The following is a 13334-nucleotide window of genomic DNA, read 5'->3' as shown; positions in this document are numbered from 1 at the left end:
GCACCAACTTTACTGAAGCGTGCTATCGAGAAAGCCCTCTCTCCGTCCGTTCCAGACTGCTTTCCCCTCATTATCTGCCTGGCCATGCACACCGGGCCGACATTTCGCCACGCTGGCTGCTGGACCTCTGTCTTGAACAGTACCGTGCCGGCGCAGTCTGCATGCGCTTCGCCCGGCAGCCAGCCTTTTCCATTCCAACCTGCATCGGACCTGCAACTCGCAGCCGCCATGATGGGAGATTCCACTGGATTGCTCTCTTTTCCAGCGTTAATTCCCACCGTTGCCGTTCGTGTCTGGAGCTGGAGCGGAGGCATTGCTCGTTAGTCCGATGAGTCGCAGTAACGTTTCAGCAACGAGGCGAAGTCGATTGTCGCACCACGAGGTCGAGGCCTCGACATCAATTGGTTGCCTGGTGTATTGGTGGGAGCCCGGACCGAGCCGCTTCATCAACTCCAACCCGGGACATGAGCCGCGCCTGGGCCCTAATGTCGGTGGACTTACACAGCAGACAGAACTGTACCTGATATGTGCAACTCTAACCTCCCTCGCCCTCGTCCATCGATGTCCGGTCGTCCAAGACCTCATATGTCAGGTATGTATGTACATACCTATAATACCTAGGTATTGGCCTGGATCACAGCAAGGCTCGACTCTCCACATGGTTCTCAAGTAGCTCATCCACGGATACTGTAGTTGGCGCATTATCTTTTATCCCGGGTGCTCTGAAGATGCTGCAAAAGACTCAACCATCATTGTGCGGGGTTTGGTTGAGCCCATTCCCATCCATCCCATCCGTCCCATCCGGCCATTTGAGCCCCGCTTATCCTTGGCCTGGAACAAGAAATCTAGGTCACGTGGTAGTGACGTAGGCCGACGACTCGACCCGACGAAGGCGGCCAATTGTTGGCCGAGAACTCTGAAAGCTTTCGATTGCTCGCTCTCGCGGCAGCGAATGGTGGTGCAGAGTGCACTCTCACCTTCGGTCAGCCTTGTAAGCGATGGCCATCGCCAGATAACGGGAGTCGCAGCGTCTTCCAGTGTGGATGCCAATGTCAGCATGGACCACACCAACAAGGGGTGTGCGACACGAGTTTCGCCTTCATTTTGCGATTGATGGTCAGTCCAGAGTTGCCTGGAATCAAACCATCAGAGTCCAACACGTCAAGTCCATCATCCATCCACTTTCGCTTTGCCCTCATCACACCAACAGTTTGTCTTGCCAACCCGAATTTGTGCATCGTCATCTGCTCAGCCTCAACGTCGAACCTCTCCAAGGACCTCCAACGACCTCTCTTGATTGAACAATCCCTCTCTCCTGTCCAGACCCTTCTGACTCCCGGCCACGCCCCACAGTTCCGGCCCGGATCGGCGTCGCCATGGCTGTCACCTCGGCCGATCCCTCCGGCACCACCGGCCGCCCGGGCCTCCGGCCCCGGAAGCCCGCACGGTCCCAAATCTCCAAGATGACCAGCAACGATCAACTCCGGGACGCTTTGAACAACGACACCCCAACCAATGGCAACGGCCTCACGCCCGTCACCAATGATACATCCGGGTCCAATAGGTGAGCCGGACGCTGCCCTTCAGGTGTGCCAGGCACCAAAACTGATCTTGTCCTTCGCAGCGGCTGCTCGACTCCCGTGCCCCACGATGCGCCGCCCTCCATCAAGTCACTTTCCAAAGTCCGCAAGCAAGTCCGCGCCGAAAACCGCCGCCGCCTCTTCCCGACCATCGAGTTCACGAACCGCGTGTCCCATTTCGACCCCAATAGCGACTACCGCGACTTCCATGGCTTCTTCAACCTCTTCTGGATCGGCCTGGCCATCATGTGCATCACCACCATGCTGCGCAACATCAAGGACACGGGGTACCCGCTGCGCGTCGAGATCTGGAGCCTCTTCACCGTCAAGCTCTGGCATCTGGCGATCGCCGATTTCCTGATGGTCGCCAGCACCGCCGTGGCCCTGCCCCTCCATCGCATCTTCCGCGCCGCCCCGGCCGGCTCTGCCCTGACCTGGGCTCGCGGCGGCATGGCCATCATGAGCATCTACCAGGTGCTGTGGCTCGCCCTCTGGATCGCTGTGCCCTTTTTGCTCGACTGGACCTGGACCGCCCAGGTCTTCCTCGTGCTGCATTCCATGGTCCTGCTCATGAAGATGCACTCGTACGCCTTCTACAACGGCCACCTCAGCGAGACCGAGAAGCGGCTCCATGCCCTCGACGACCCGTCCACCGCCTCGCATGCGCCCGCCTATCTCTATCCAACCACCGAGAATCCCATGGGCGCCATGGCCGCCGGATGTACCGACGACGGCGGCAAGTGCGAAATCGAAGACGATTCGGATGAAGTGTCCCAGCTCCGCGAGGTGCTCGCGCGCGAACTCACGAGCCCCATCGGCAACGTCACGTACCCGAACAACCTGACCTGGGCCAACTACGTCGACTACATCTTTTGTCCGACGCTTTGCTACGAGCTTGAGTACCCGCGCAACGACAAGATCAACTGGCCCAACCTCTTTTCCAAAATCGCCGCCGTCTTTGGCTGCATTTCGCTCCTGACCCTCATCTCGGAAGAATTTATCCTCCCGGCCCTGGTCGACGCCTCGCGCCGCCTGGACCCGACGCTCCGCGCCGAATCGACCCCTCTCACCGGCGTCGAGGTCCTGCTCATCCTGGCCGAGACCGTGTCGTGGCTGCTCTTCCCCTTCATGCTGACCTTCCTGCTCGTCTTCCTCGTCATCTTCGAGTACGTGCTCGGCGCCTTCGCCGAGCTGACGCGGTTCGCGGACCGTCACTTTTACAGCGACTGGTGGAACAGCACCGACTGGATGGAGTTTTCGCGCGAGTGGAACGTGCCCGTCTACAGCTTCCTGCGGCGGCACGTCTACAGCGCCAGCCGGCCGTACATTGGCAAGGCCAACGCCACCGTGATTACGTTTCTCATCAGCGCCATCGGCCACGAGATCGTCATGGCCTGCATCACCAAGAAGATCCGCGGGTACGGATTCGTGTGCCAGATGATGCAGCTGCCGATTGTGGCGTTGCAGCGGACGCGCTGGGTCCGCGGGCGGAAGACGTTTAACAATGTTTGCTTTTGGTCCAGTATGATTTTGGGTTTGAGCATGGTGGGTGGCTTGTCTCGACTGGTGCTGGAGTCGAAGGTTTTGCTAACGTCTTTACAGATTTGCTCGCTCTACGTCTTGGTATGATCACGAGCAACCTGCCCAAGGTGATGGCGTATGAGGCACATGGTCTTGACTGCGCCATATCTCGGACATCCAACATTTTGATGGGAGCGGCAGACGGTAGGATTGCAACGGGAGCCGGCTGAAACTAAACTGACTGAAACGCATTTTCCTTTCGCCAACCGGTATGTCCTACAACCATCGCCAGCGTGGGATAAGCAGGGGCTTATTCCCTTGCGAGGTATCTGTGACGTGGCCCTGCGAGGCGGTGGCTTAGCATGGGGCGGCACGCGGCGACCACGAAGACAAACGAGTTTGCCTTGTCACGAAAGGCGGACATGATCCCACCAAACGTCGCGGGCTGGAGCTGAGATGGGATGTTTCGTGTATACTCTCCACTAACTTGATAATTACCAGCCCGCCGAAATACGTTAGTTATGTCTTGTACATAGTAAATAGTTAATATTTGGGTGGAGGCTACCAGGGGACGGAGGAATGAGACGGGGAGAAAAAAAAAAGGGCAAGAATGCTTGGATGGGATACCCTCTAGACTTTGTATTTCGGGCGACCTTGCGTCTCTTTAGGGTTGTTTTGGCGTTCAACAGGCGGCGGGCTGGCTGTATGATAACTAGGCGAGAACATGCCTTTTGATGGTCGATCAAGACACTTTCAAAACAAGATGGGCCCTATCAGTAAAGCGTGTGAGCTAAACTGGACTCCGTCATACACCACATGGGATTGTAATGAATGGAAAAGTGTAGATTAGGACAGATTGGATATAATAACTCTGTCGGATGAAGTTGTATGCTCGGCAATAGAACCCTTTCGGCTACCCAGTTGTCTGCTACATCTCTCATATCGATTCTCTTCTCAAAGTGTAGTCAAATATCTTTATCCTACTCGTCCTCTCATCAAGGACTTGTCATTTCATCAACAAAGGGTACATCATCCATTACTCCACCAACTTATACGTAATTACATCAAAAATCCCAACGGTTCATTTCTCATGGCTGTTTCTAGTAATTGCCATGAAACCTTAAACTGTCTGGGCCACTACAACCGTTTCCACATACAAGCTCAACAACCGGTGATGTACGAGCAAGACAGAAAGGTAAGTCAGTGACAGATGCTTCAATACAACCTCCAAACTTAATTCCAGATGGCGTAAACCACCAACCCACCTCTCCATATGACTAATAACTGCCAAGTCTGACATTAACACCCCAATCCATCATCCAGCTCATGGTGAGGTTTCCACACACCTCGCCTCCTCCGTCCTCCCCATCGCAACCGAACACTTACAAGCACTTACAATTCCACAATCCTGCCCCGATCATCCCTCATTGACACTTTCGTCACAGACAAGGATACGTCAGGTAGGTACGAAACCATACCATCCGGCTATCTATTCATACCACCACCCCCATCGTCCATCCCCTTTCCCCACACCCCCTTTCGAAACGTACGTCCAAGACACAAACCTCCATCCTGAACCTCTCACTCCCCCTTCCCGCAAGTCATTTCTTCCCTGGTTCCCACGTTCCAGGGTCACAACAAGGCAAGGCTAAGTCAAGGCCAAGGAAAAGCCAAGGCAGCAAGCCCGGGAACGCTAACCACCTTGCCCTACCTAACCTACGTGATCTTGCCTTACATTAGCTTACCATAGATAGATGCCCCGAACCGGCTCGGGCTGGAGGGGCCCTACGCACAACTGCCGTCATCTCTTCACAACTCCACTCTTTGATGATGATGGGCGTGGATGAAACAAGACAGGAGAAATTAAGTTTACTAGGGGTAGGTTCAGCTTAACTAGGTCAATAAAGGCCCGGTTACTCCCCCGTATTGGCTAGTCCCTGTCCGAGGAGCCTACCTCCCTACCAACATACATACACACATACATCCAGACATCCATATTCCCGTCACGACGTCCCGTCGTCACGCCGTCATGCCTTGATAATGGTGATGATGGGTGTGAATGGAGCAAAATAGCACAAGATTTAAGTTTAGGTCTAGGTCGTAGGCGGTTCCAAGGATACAGCGGGTCCTATCTCGGGAGGGGCCGTCGTCAAGGGGCGGGTTCTCTCGCTCGGCCCCCCCGGCAAGTTTGTTTCGAGGGAGGGAGAGGAGGGGTGTGGTTTCATAACGCCAACCACACTGCGATATACAACACTACACTACACTACGCTAGGTACGCTCGGGAGGGAATGAAAACTGGTCGGCTAGGTAGGGAAAGATAGTCGGCAACCACGACCATGCTTAGGTATGTACGTGGCATACCACGGGAGATTATCATAGTTAGCAAGCGTAGCAGATGGGGCGGGAATGTATGTAGGTGCATCAGGAAGATATGCGAGATGAGGTCATTGTGCGGGGACGGACGGTGATATGGGGCAGTGGGATTGGATGGATGGATGGATGGATGGATGGGTTAGTTTGAGGTGTTGGGAAGGGTGACGCTAGCGTGTACTCGTACGTATCTCAGGGAGGTAGTGTGATACGTCCATACATGGGGGGTATGATACATGTGAGTGATGAAGAAAGGGAGGGTGGGGTGATCGATGATGAATGGACTAGATGGATGGATGGATGGATGGTGAATGATCGAGGGGATCGAACTACCCGATTCTGTACGGATGCATGGATGGATGGACGCTGATGGGATTGTTTCAAACCGCCCATCCTCTCAGAATGGAAATTTTTTCTTTCTGTTCCTGCCAAGGCAACATGGGGATGAACCAATGATGGGGTCTATGACGAAATTGTCATCATCATCATCGGGGCGGAGGTTGAAGAATGCGATGCACGAGAATGTCAAGGGGGTTGGTGATCGTTGTGTTTGGTGAAGATCGCGCCGATGGCCAGGTGGAGGGGCAGCTTGCAGAGATCGGAGACGCGGGCTGGGCATGATGGGGCACACGCACGCACACGACACGGGACACACGGGACGGAACCCCTCCGCACTTTTTGCTCCATCCGGCCGTCCTCTCGCGTCTGGGCAGAGGTAAGTAAAGTCTGGGCATATGTGTCTGTCTGTTTGTGTGACATCAGCATCCCCAAGCCGCGCCAATGCATGGAAAACTTCAGAAGGACCTCTAGCTCGCGACATCGAAGCTCTTGGTCGCTGCATGCATGGCCTGACGGACTTAGCTTTGCCCCGCGACGGCGACGGCATGCAACCATCGAGCGACTAGGTGCAGCATCAGTGATTCTTCAACCTAGTACGTATGTAGTGCCAAGTGCATTCCCCAGAGGCGGTGGTGGGCTGATGAGGTCATCGCAGGAAAACACGAACGTTTGTGAGTCGGGAGAAGGCTGATGTGATAAGAGATGATTATCGTGATACTATTCAGAAAAATGCAAAACGCTCAAATGGTATCATATCATTCCCGTCCATCTGTCTCCCTTGCGCCGGACCAAACCAAATCAACCAACCCCCTTTCTTTCCGAATCCCGAAACACCTGCAGTCGTGCTGACGATGATGATCGTGATGTAATAAACCCGTCCTTTGCATGTACATGCCCGATCTCCCAATTCCGCGTCTGAGGTGGTATTCCAGACAAGAAAAAACGTCAAAAGCCAAGGAGCAATCATTTACATGACGATGTTGAATACATTGATTACATGAATTAGTTACATGTCCCAGCTCTGAAAGAGAGAGAAAAATATGTACAGTGAAGAAAAAAAAGACATGCGAGCCAAGCCTGAGTTGGCTGACTCTCTTGTGATGATGATGATGAGAGGAGAGGCGAGAGATATTGCCGAATTCCCGAATATCCGCGCTCCTTGTCCGTGGCATGACCTGAGCTTTGGATCAGGGGAAAAAACAGGAGCACATCGCATCAGGTCCCTCTTTGAGAGACGCTCGCGATGTTCTCGATTCGGAGGCAGATCCGTGTGTCTCGCTCACTCGCCCGAGACAATTGGCGCGCAGAAAAAAAATGCGCGAATTGAATGCGGATGCGGGAATGTGGCCCGCGCGCGCGCGCGAACAGACGGGAGCGGAGAGCGATGTAGCGTTATGTGACCGGATTGGGTATCCAAGTCCCCCTGAGCCTGTTTTTGGGAACTCTCGCCGCGTTCCGATCACTCGGGACCGGAGGCCCAAGCTCCTATCCCAAACTGGCCGAACAAAGAAACCGTTTTTGTTGCTGCTGAGGGTCAGGCGCAAAGCAGCAAAGCCGGTATCTTGTCAGGCCGGTGCTGCGAAACCGAGCGCCAGGTGTCGACCGTTCCAGCCAGCGGCCCGGGTGATGGCGCTAGGCTTCTTTCAACCCTCTCGAGCCCGATACCCGGCTTGCCTGCCGGGTCGTCAGGATCGGATGAGGGGTGAATCGGTTCGGGATGGCAAAAGAGGTTCCAGCCGGTTGGGACGCATCCATCCTCTTTTCGCGGCGGAGGGGCTCTTTTAGGGGCGAGAGGTAGTCCGAGAAGTTTGCTGATTTGTCCAAGGCCGAAAGGGGACGGTGGGACGACGACGGAATGGGGAGCGTTCGCGGCCGGCTTTGTTCTCAGACCTTGGGCCTGACCCACTCCCGCGGCTCGACTAGTCGATGAATAATCAGGATACTTGAATGAGGGGAGATTGACCGAAGTTGTTCGGCAGGATTGGTGGTGGTGGTGGTGGTGGTGCGAGTTCCGTCTGCGGTTTGCGGCGACTCTTTCGGGGAAACTCGATTATTCCCCCAACTCGCTGGCTGGTTGCCTGGTTGCATGTTTCTGCCGGAGACGGCTGCTTCATGTGTAGCCGACCATCTTGGCGCAGCGCGTGCAGTAGTAGATGTTGGTGCCGATCTGAACCATGCCGGACAGGCTGGGGTCGTCGGTCGAGGTGATCTCCTCGGAGCGGGCGCAGCGCAGGCAGCGGATGACGGTGACCTGGACGGGGCCCGGACGCCGGGGCGCCGGGGTGCTGCGCGGGACGGCGGTGGCTGCGGAGCTCATGGTGGTGGTAGTGTTGAGGTCGTCGGAGGAGCAGGTGGAAGAGGCGGAAGAGGTGGAGGAGGTGGGTGTCAAAGTGCCCGTGCTGTAAGAGGTCGTAGCAGATGTTGACATTCCAAGGAGGGCTTCGGGGTATGGGAGTCAAGAAGGGCGAGCTGGTGGGTTTAAGTATCTGGCGTCGTCAAGGTCCAGACCGAAGCCGAGTGTTGGATAGTCTTGGAGTACCTAGGTATGGGTGTGGGATCTGGGGAGGAGGGGGGCCATGTGTGCTTTATTATTCTTTTTCACAAGACCTCCTACGTACTAGGGTCTCAACCTTTTTGCGGGAGATGGCTGGCCATGGCCAGACCCAAAGGCGTGTGTGGTTCCGCGAAATCCCCACCAAGTCGCAGCCCTGGGGACGGGTTGCATGGATCATGGGCTGTGGACGAGGCCAGGGGGGCGGGGTGGAAAAGCCCGAGGTTACGCCTGGGGCGTGGCTTTGTGAGCTGGCGAGCGTTTGAAAGATTGCGGTACGGGGTGTACGGCCTACCTTACGTATGCCAATACGCAGCAGCTCCGCCCTCTTCGGCCACGCATACATTCCCACTGCATGTGCTTTGGCGCTGTGATTGTCACGGGTAGTCGAGAGGATAGCAATCGAATCTTCTCGATGCCTTCCTTTTTTTTCCTTTCCCCTCATCATCATGAAGAAGAAGACACGGTGTTGTTCACACACCTCTCTTGATGTTCGGCGCGAATGACCATGCCGACGACTCCGTGATCCTTATCTCTCGCGCCGAGCTCACCTCGCATGGCCGGGCAGCCTCACACCCTCTTCTCGGTCGGTCGCCCGTAAGGCCTCGACAGCCATATGCACATGGATGGCTTGGCGGAGGGGGCAGTGACTCACAGCTGCCTGACCAACCGACCTCCCGTCAGGTAAAAAAACCCTACCTCCCGACCCGGCGACGCACGTAGCAACGCAACCTACGGTGTGTATGGCACTCTCGGTCGCTGCACTGCTGACTACAACCGCTGCAGTCAGCCCCAAAAGAGGCGTGCACAGGGTATTGTTACAGGGGTGAGGTGTGGATTGACTGATGTCGGCCTGGAGTGCGCGCCCCCGGAGTTAGGGCATTTACGGAGGACTAGTCGTTCAGCAGGGCCATCCCTCCGAGCAGCCGGCGAAGGGGAGGGAAAGGGAGGGCGGCTTTCGGGCGGAACAAGAACAAGGCCAGAATTGAAGGGGCCGGGACGGAGCCCGAGATCTCTCCGATTGAGGTGCCCATTGAGTGCATCCCTGTGTTAGAGTTGGTAATCTGGGGTTTTTAGGGTTTTGTCCTCATCCTCAAACGGCCGCCGCCTGCATTTGGCCCACGTGTTGCCGCAGCGTCGCGGCGTCGATCATCTATCATGTTGGGGTGCTTTGAAATCGGAGATGGCCGACGGTTTCGTGCTGCAGCCACAATCGACAGCATGCATTCTTTGTGTGAAGCACCGTGAAGCTCCGTGACGCTCCGTGATACCGGCACATGGAAACATGGCGAAGCTGTGGGTGTCGGTCTAGAAGGGGCGGCCTGCCCAAGCCGGTAGGTGGGGTCTTGAGGTTTTGGTCCAAGAGGCACTTGCCTCGACTTGCCTGGGCCTGACTCCAGGCCCAGCGATGTTTCTCCTGCCTGGCCTGCCTGGCCGATCTCAACCTTGATACGGTATCTTGCATCGCATTACACGATGAGAGCTCGATCGCAGCTCCGCGTGGGTCATGTCCGCGATCACGATGCCGATGCCGATGCAGACACGAGTCCCCCGCTTCCAGGTTTCGTGTCAGCCAGATTCAGACTCGAGCATCGGCATCTGGGCTGTTACCTGAGAGACGATGATGACAAAGCAGCGCAGGCAGCTGAGGTAAACTTCCACCAGGTTACGTTACCTTGGAGCTTCCATTTTTCCAAAGCGACCCAAAAAACCGCCCCCTCCCCAACCGCCAAGCCCAACCAACAAAAAAGGTTTTTACGCGGGATGGACATGTTGCCCAAACACCAAGCACATTCATCCCAGGTTGCCCCGGGTTGCTGTGTTGGGGAGATGGACGCCTTGCCCGTGCAAATTTGAAGCGGTGAGTCGTTTTCCCCCTCAAGCAAATGCAAAGCGACGCATGCAAAGCCACTGTCCAACCTCAGGAAGTCCAACTTGAAACACCTAGCATTGCGAGGCCAGCAAGCGCCGAGCACCCTACACCGGGCGCCGTTGAGTCAGGAAGTTTGATTTTCATGCTGTGGACCGACTACAGTCAAAAGGTCCTGTGATGGGCAAGCGGTGAGCCACGACGGGAGCCATCGGACCTTTTGTCTGAGCCTCATCAGAGGTCCTCGTGCACCTGGCAATGGATCAACAATCTCACCGGTCCCCTGGGTTTCCGGACGGTTTGACCCAGCGGCTCGGGTACGCGCAGGGTTTGCTCACGTGGGCTGTTTCTCGCTCTCCGTTTGACACCGGAGACACGGGGATAACTACCTTAGTTAGCGGGAGCTATGGCCTTGGTGGACATCTCGGCGATGGCCTAGGCTGGGTCCACTATTCTTAGTATCTGAGTCAATGCCAACCGTTCCCGTGCCGGCGACCACATCTAGACCTCAAAATTTGTGGTGAAGAAAAAAAATCTTTTTGCAAAATAGAAAAATAAAATTACCCCAGCCGAGGGAGAAAAGCAAGAAGCAAAAAAAAGGGTTTCTAGACCACAGACGACGGCTTTTTCCTCGCGCACAAAGACGTCCGGCCGGTCGGGACACCAGCCGTCGTAAACCGGCTGTCGGGCGTCGGCGGTTGAGGCAGAACATCGAACCATGCCCAGCTTGTCGACCGAAGCTCAGCTCGACCTTGTCCCAAGAACACAAGTGAAGGCTCTCCTGTTTTCACTTTGTTGCCTCATCTCACATCCCGGCTCACCAACCCAGCCTTGATCTTGGCGATCCCAAACTTTCTCGACGCCCGGGTCCAGACCGATCCATCAAAAAAGTTTCCACACGGTCGGGCGCGCCGTGCCCTTGTCGCCGATCAACCCGCGGGAAAGGGGGTTGGGGGCTAGTCTTACTATATACATACATACATATGCCGTTGTCGCGTGCCTAGTGTGTAGAAATCTTAGACAAGCTCCCGCCTCACTTTGCCTCACTCGGCAACCGTTGCCATATCTGGCTCTCTTGCGGTGTCCCGAAACGGGGATGGACATTGGACCTTGTCGCAATGCGAGGGGGAGGGGGGGAGGATAGGGATGGGGGTTTGTCAAGTTTGCCTCCCTGGCGTCGTATTAAACCTCCTGACTGGGCTTGGAGGGTGCCGAAAATTCCCCTATCCAACGAATCAAGCTGGTCCATATTATGCAGGTACAGACGATCGAAAGCGAGCCTCGGCCATTGTACGACCTAGAGAAGAAAGCTCATCGAGGATGGGTAGGTGGCACAGGACGAATCAATGGCCATGATACCGAGCAGTGGGTTATTCAGGCCTTGACTGGGTCGTGCCGCCTACCAGCTCAGCTCGTTTGTATGTGTGTGTGTGTGCCCCCAAATTGTTTCATTTGGATGGCAATCCCGCAACCCCCTTCAGATGATGCATGTTCCTCTACCTCGTAGACAACACAGGTCTCCTGGGATGCTAGGTCACGGTGCTTGTTGGTCTAGAACACCCGTCGAATATTGCTTGGGATGGAGATGGGGCCCGCTGCTGGGGAAAGCAAACATAACATACTATTATCCCCTCAGGACTGCCGCACACACCTGGGAGTACAAGCATGGATAAAATTGAAATTTTCATGTCCCTGTGATTGCTGGCATCTTTGAGGATAGCATATCCAAGTGGAGGGCATCCATCTCGTGATTCACGACGAATTGTCCAGAGCTTGATAACAGATGATATACTCCAAGATCTAGACCCGGAGATAATCTGGTGGCAAATCCGCTCGTCCAAATGGGTGCTCGGCCTGGACTGTGTGGCCCCGTGTGAAGCTGTTGATGCCTATCATACTACCTACAAGTTGTGTTGATGTCTTGATCGTCCTGATTCTTGACTCTGGCTGTTGGGTTTGTTTGACCTCCCCGTCGCATTTGCTTGCGGCGTGATATATCGTCTGACTATTGCATGCCTCGAATGCTCTAGACACTGCTGCTTAAACGACTTACTTGTGTAAAAGGTACCTACCCGCAACCTGTCGTTGGTTCATCATAAGAATCAGTCAGAGGAAGAAGGGGTTCAAGATGTCTCAATTGAACACTCACGTTTCACCACAGTCTGCATACAGCCCACCACACCCTCAGCAATCTCATGCCTGATCTCCTTACTCATATACGCACTAGCAGGTTACTGCCCATGCGGAATGATCTCGGGGAAGAACCCGAACCCCGAAAGGTTGCCTTCCCCAGATCGCCTCTCGCCTCCGGGCATTTCTCCATGTCCCACGGCAGATACCTGAGACAGAGATAAAGCATCCGGAGAGATTTCCAGATCGACGCCCCATCTAGGGTATTGACGTGGCCTCCACACCCTTAGCTCCCACTTGGCCACAGCCTCATCAGTCAATGGTTCTTGTGCAGAGTTGATCGATCGCCCATTGTCCCGAACGTTAGAGTTTGAGGTGGTGATGGATGGGGAAAAAGCAAGATCCCGAAGCGGGGAAGCTCGAGAGTGGTGTTACCACCTTAGACACACCCATCCTCGCCACGACATCCGGGGAAATGGAGGTGTGAGTGCTTCACACAGGGCAAGGGAGCTGTTAGTCCTGACTGGAGCTTGAACCTACCGCCTCCGTACTTACACCGTATGCCCTTCACTCATCTGCCCTGACACCAACCTAAATGGTGACCTGACCTCACCTGACTTGACTCCTTACCCGGCCCCATCTTCGGTCCTGATCTGTCATCATCCATCCATCTACCTAGGTGCCAACCACATTTTCCGTCTTGACCCCAGGATGCCGCTTCACATCACCTCGCCTCGCCTCAATTCGTCCGATCTTCTTCCTCCCCTCTCTCCCTCCCTCTGAGCTAGACCGGCAAGTTCCGCGGAAACACCACACCAATTCACAACTGCCGTCGTTGTCTGACCTGAGTCAGTTGTGTGTTAGTAGTATATGTGTGGAAAAAAAAAAAAAAACGCGGCTTGTTGTTATTCGCCGCCGCGGGAGGCGGGAGGCGGGAAGAGGGGGGGGGGGGGGGGTGGGGAGAGTCGGGTTT

General features: G+C 55.2%; 4 protein-coding genes across 4 annotated transcripts; 2 read left to right on the top strand and 2 right to left on the bottom strand.

The window, feature by feature from the left end:
* Positions 1 to 1376: 1376 nt before the first annotated feature.
* VTJ04DRAFT_7777 (uncharacterized protein) lies at positions 1377 to 3209 on the top strand (the record flags this gene model as incomplete). The annotated part of the gene is made up of 3 exons (XM_069366141.1): positions 1377 to 1564; positions 1625 to 3125; positions 3183 to 3209. 3 exons carry the CDS (start codon positions 1377 to 1379, stop codon positions 3207 to 3209), a joined length of 1716 nt encoding a protein of 571 aa, XP_069217106.1.
* A 3322-nt stretch (positions 3210 to 6531) lies between these two features.
* VTJ04DRAFT_7776 (uncharacterized protein) lies at positions 6532 to 6777 on the bottom strand (the record flags this gene model as incomplete). The annotated part of the gene is made up of 1 exon (XM_069366140.1): positions 6532 to 6777. One exon carries the CDS (start codon positions 6775 to 6777, stop codon positions 6532 to 6534), a length of 246 nt encoding a protein of 81 aa, XP_069217105.1.
* A 73-nt stretch (positions 6778 to 6850) lies between these two features.
* Positions 6851 to 7740, top strand: VTJ04DRAFT_7775 (uncharacterized protein; the record flags this gene model as incomplete). The annotated part of the gene is made up of 3 exons (XM_069366139.1): positions 6851 to 6971; positions 7030 to 7520; positions 7609 to 7740. 3 exons carry the CDS (start codon positions 6851 to 6853, stop codon positions 7738 to 7740), a joined length of 744 nt encoding a protein of 247 aa, XP_069217104.1.
* Positions 7741 to 7920: 180 nt separating this feature from the next.
* VTJ04DRAFT_7774 (uncharacterized protein) lies at positions 7921 to 8238 on the bottom strand (the record flags this gene model as incomplete). The annotated part of the gene is made up of 1 exon (XM_069366138.1): positions 7921 to 8238. The coding sequence occupies one exon, from the start codon at positions 8236 to 8238 to the stop codon at positions 7921 to 7923; it is 318 nt and encodes a 105-aa protein (XP_069217103.1).
* Between the last annotated feature and the right edge of the window lie 5096 nt (positions 8239 to 13334).

This window comes from Mycothermus thermophilus (genome assembly GCF_041956435.1).
Source record: "Mycothermus thermophilus strain CBS 625.91 unplaced genomic scaffold VTJ04scaffold_5, whole genome shotgun sequence".
In the NCBI taxonomy this organism is placed as follows: domain Eukaryota; kingdom Fungi; phylum Ascomycota; class Sordariomycetes; order Sordariales; family Chaetomiaceae; genus Mycothermus; species Mycothermus thermophilus.
This window is presented reverse-complemented; position numbering and strand designations above follow the sequence as displayed.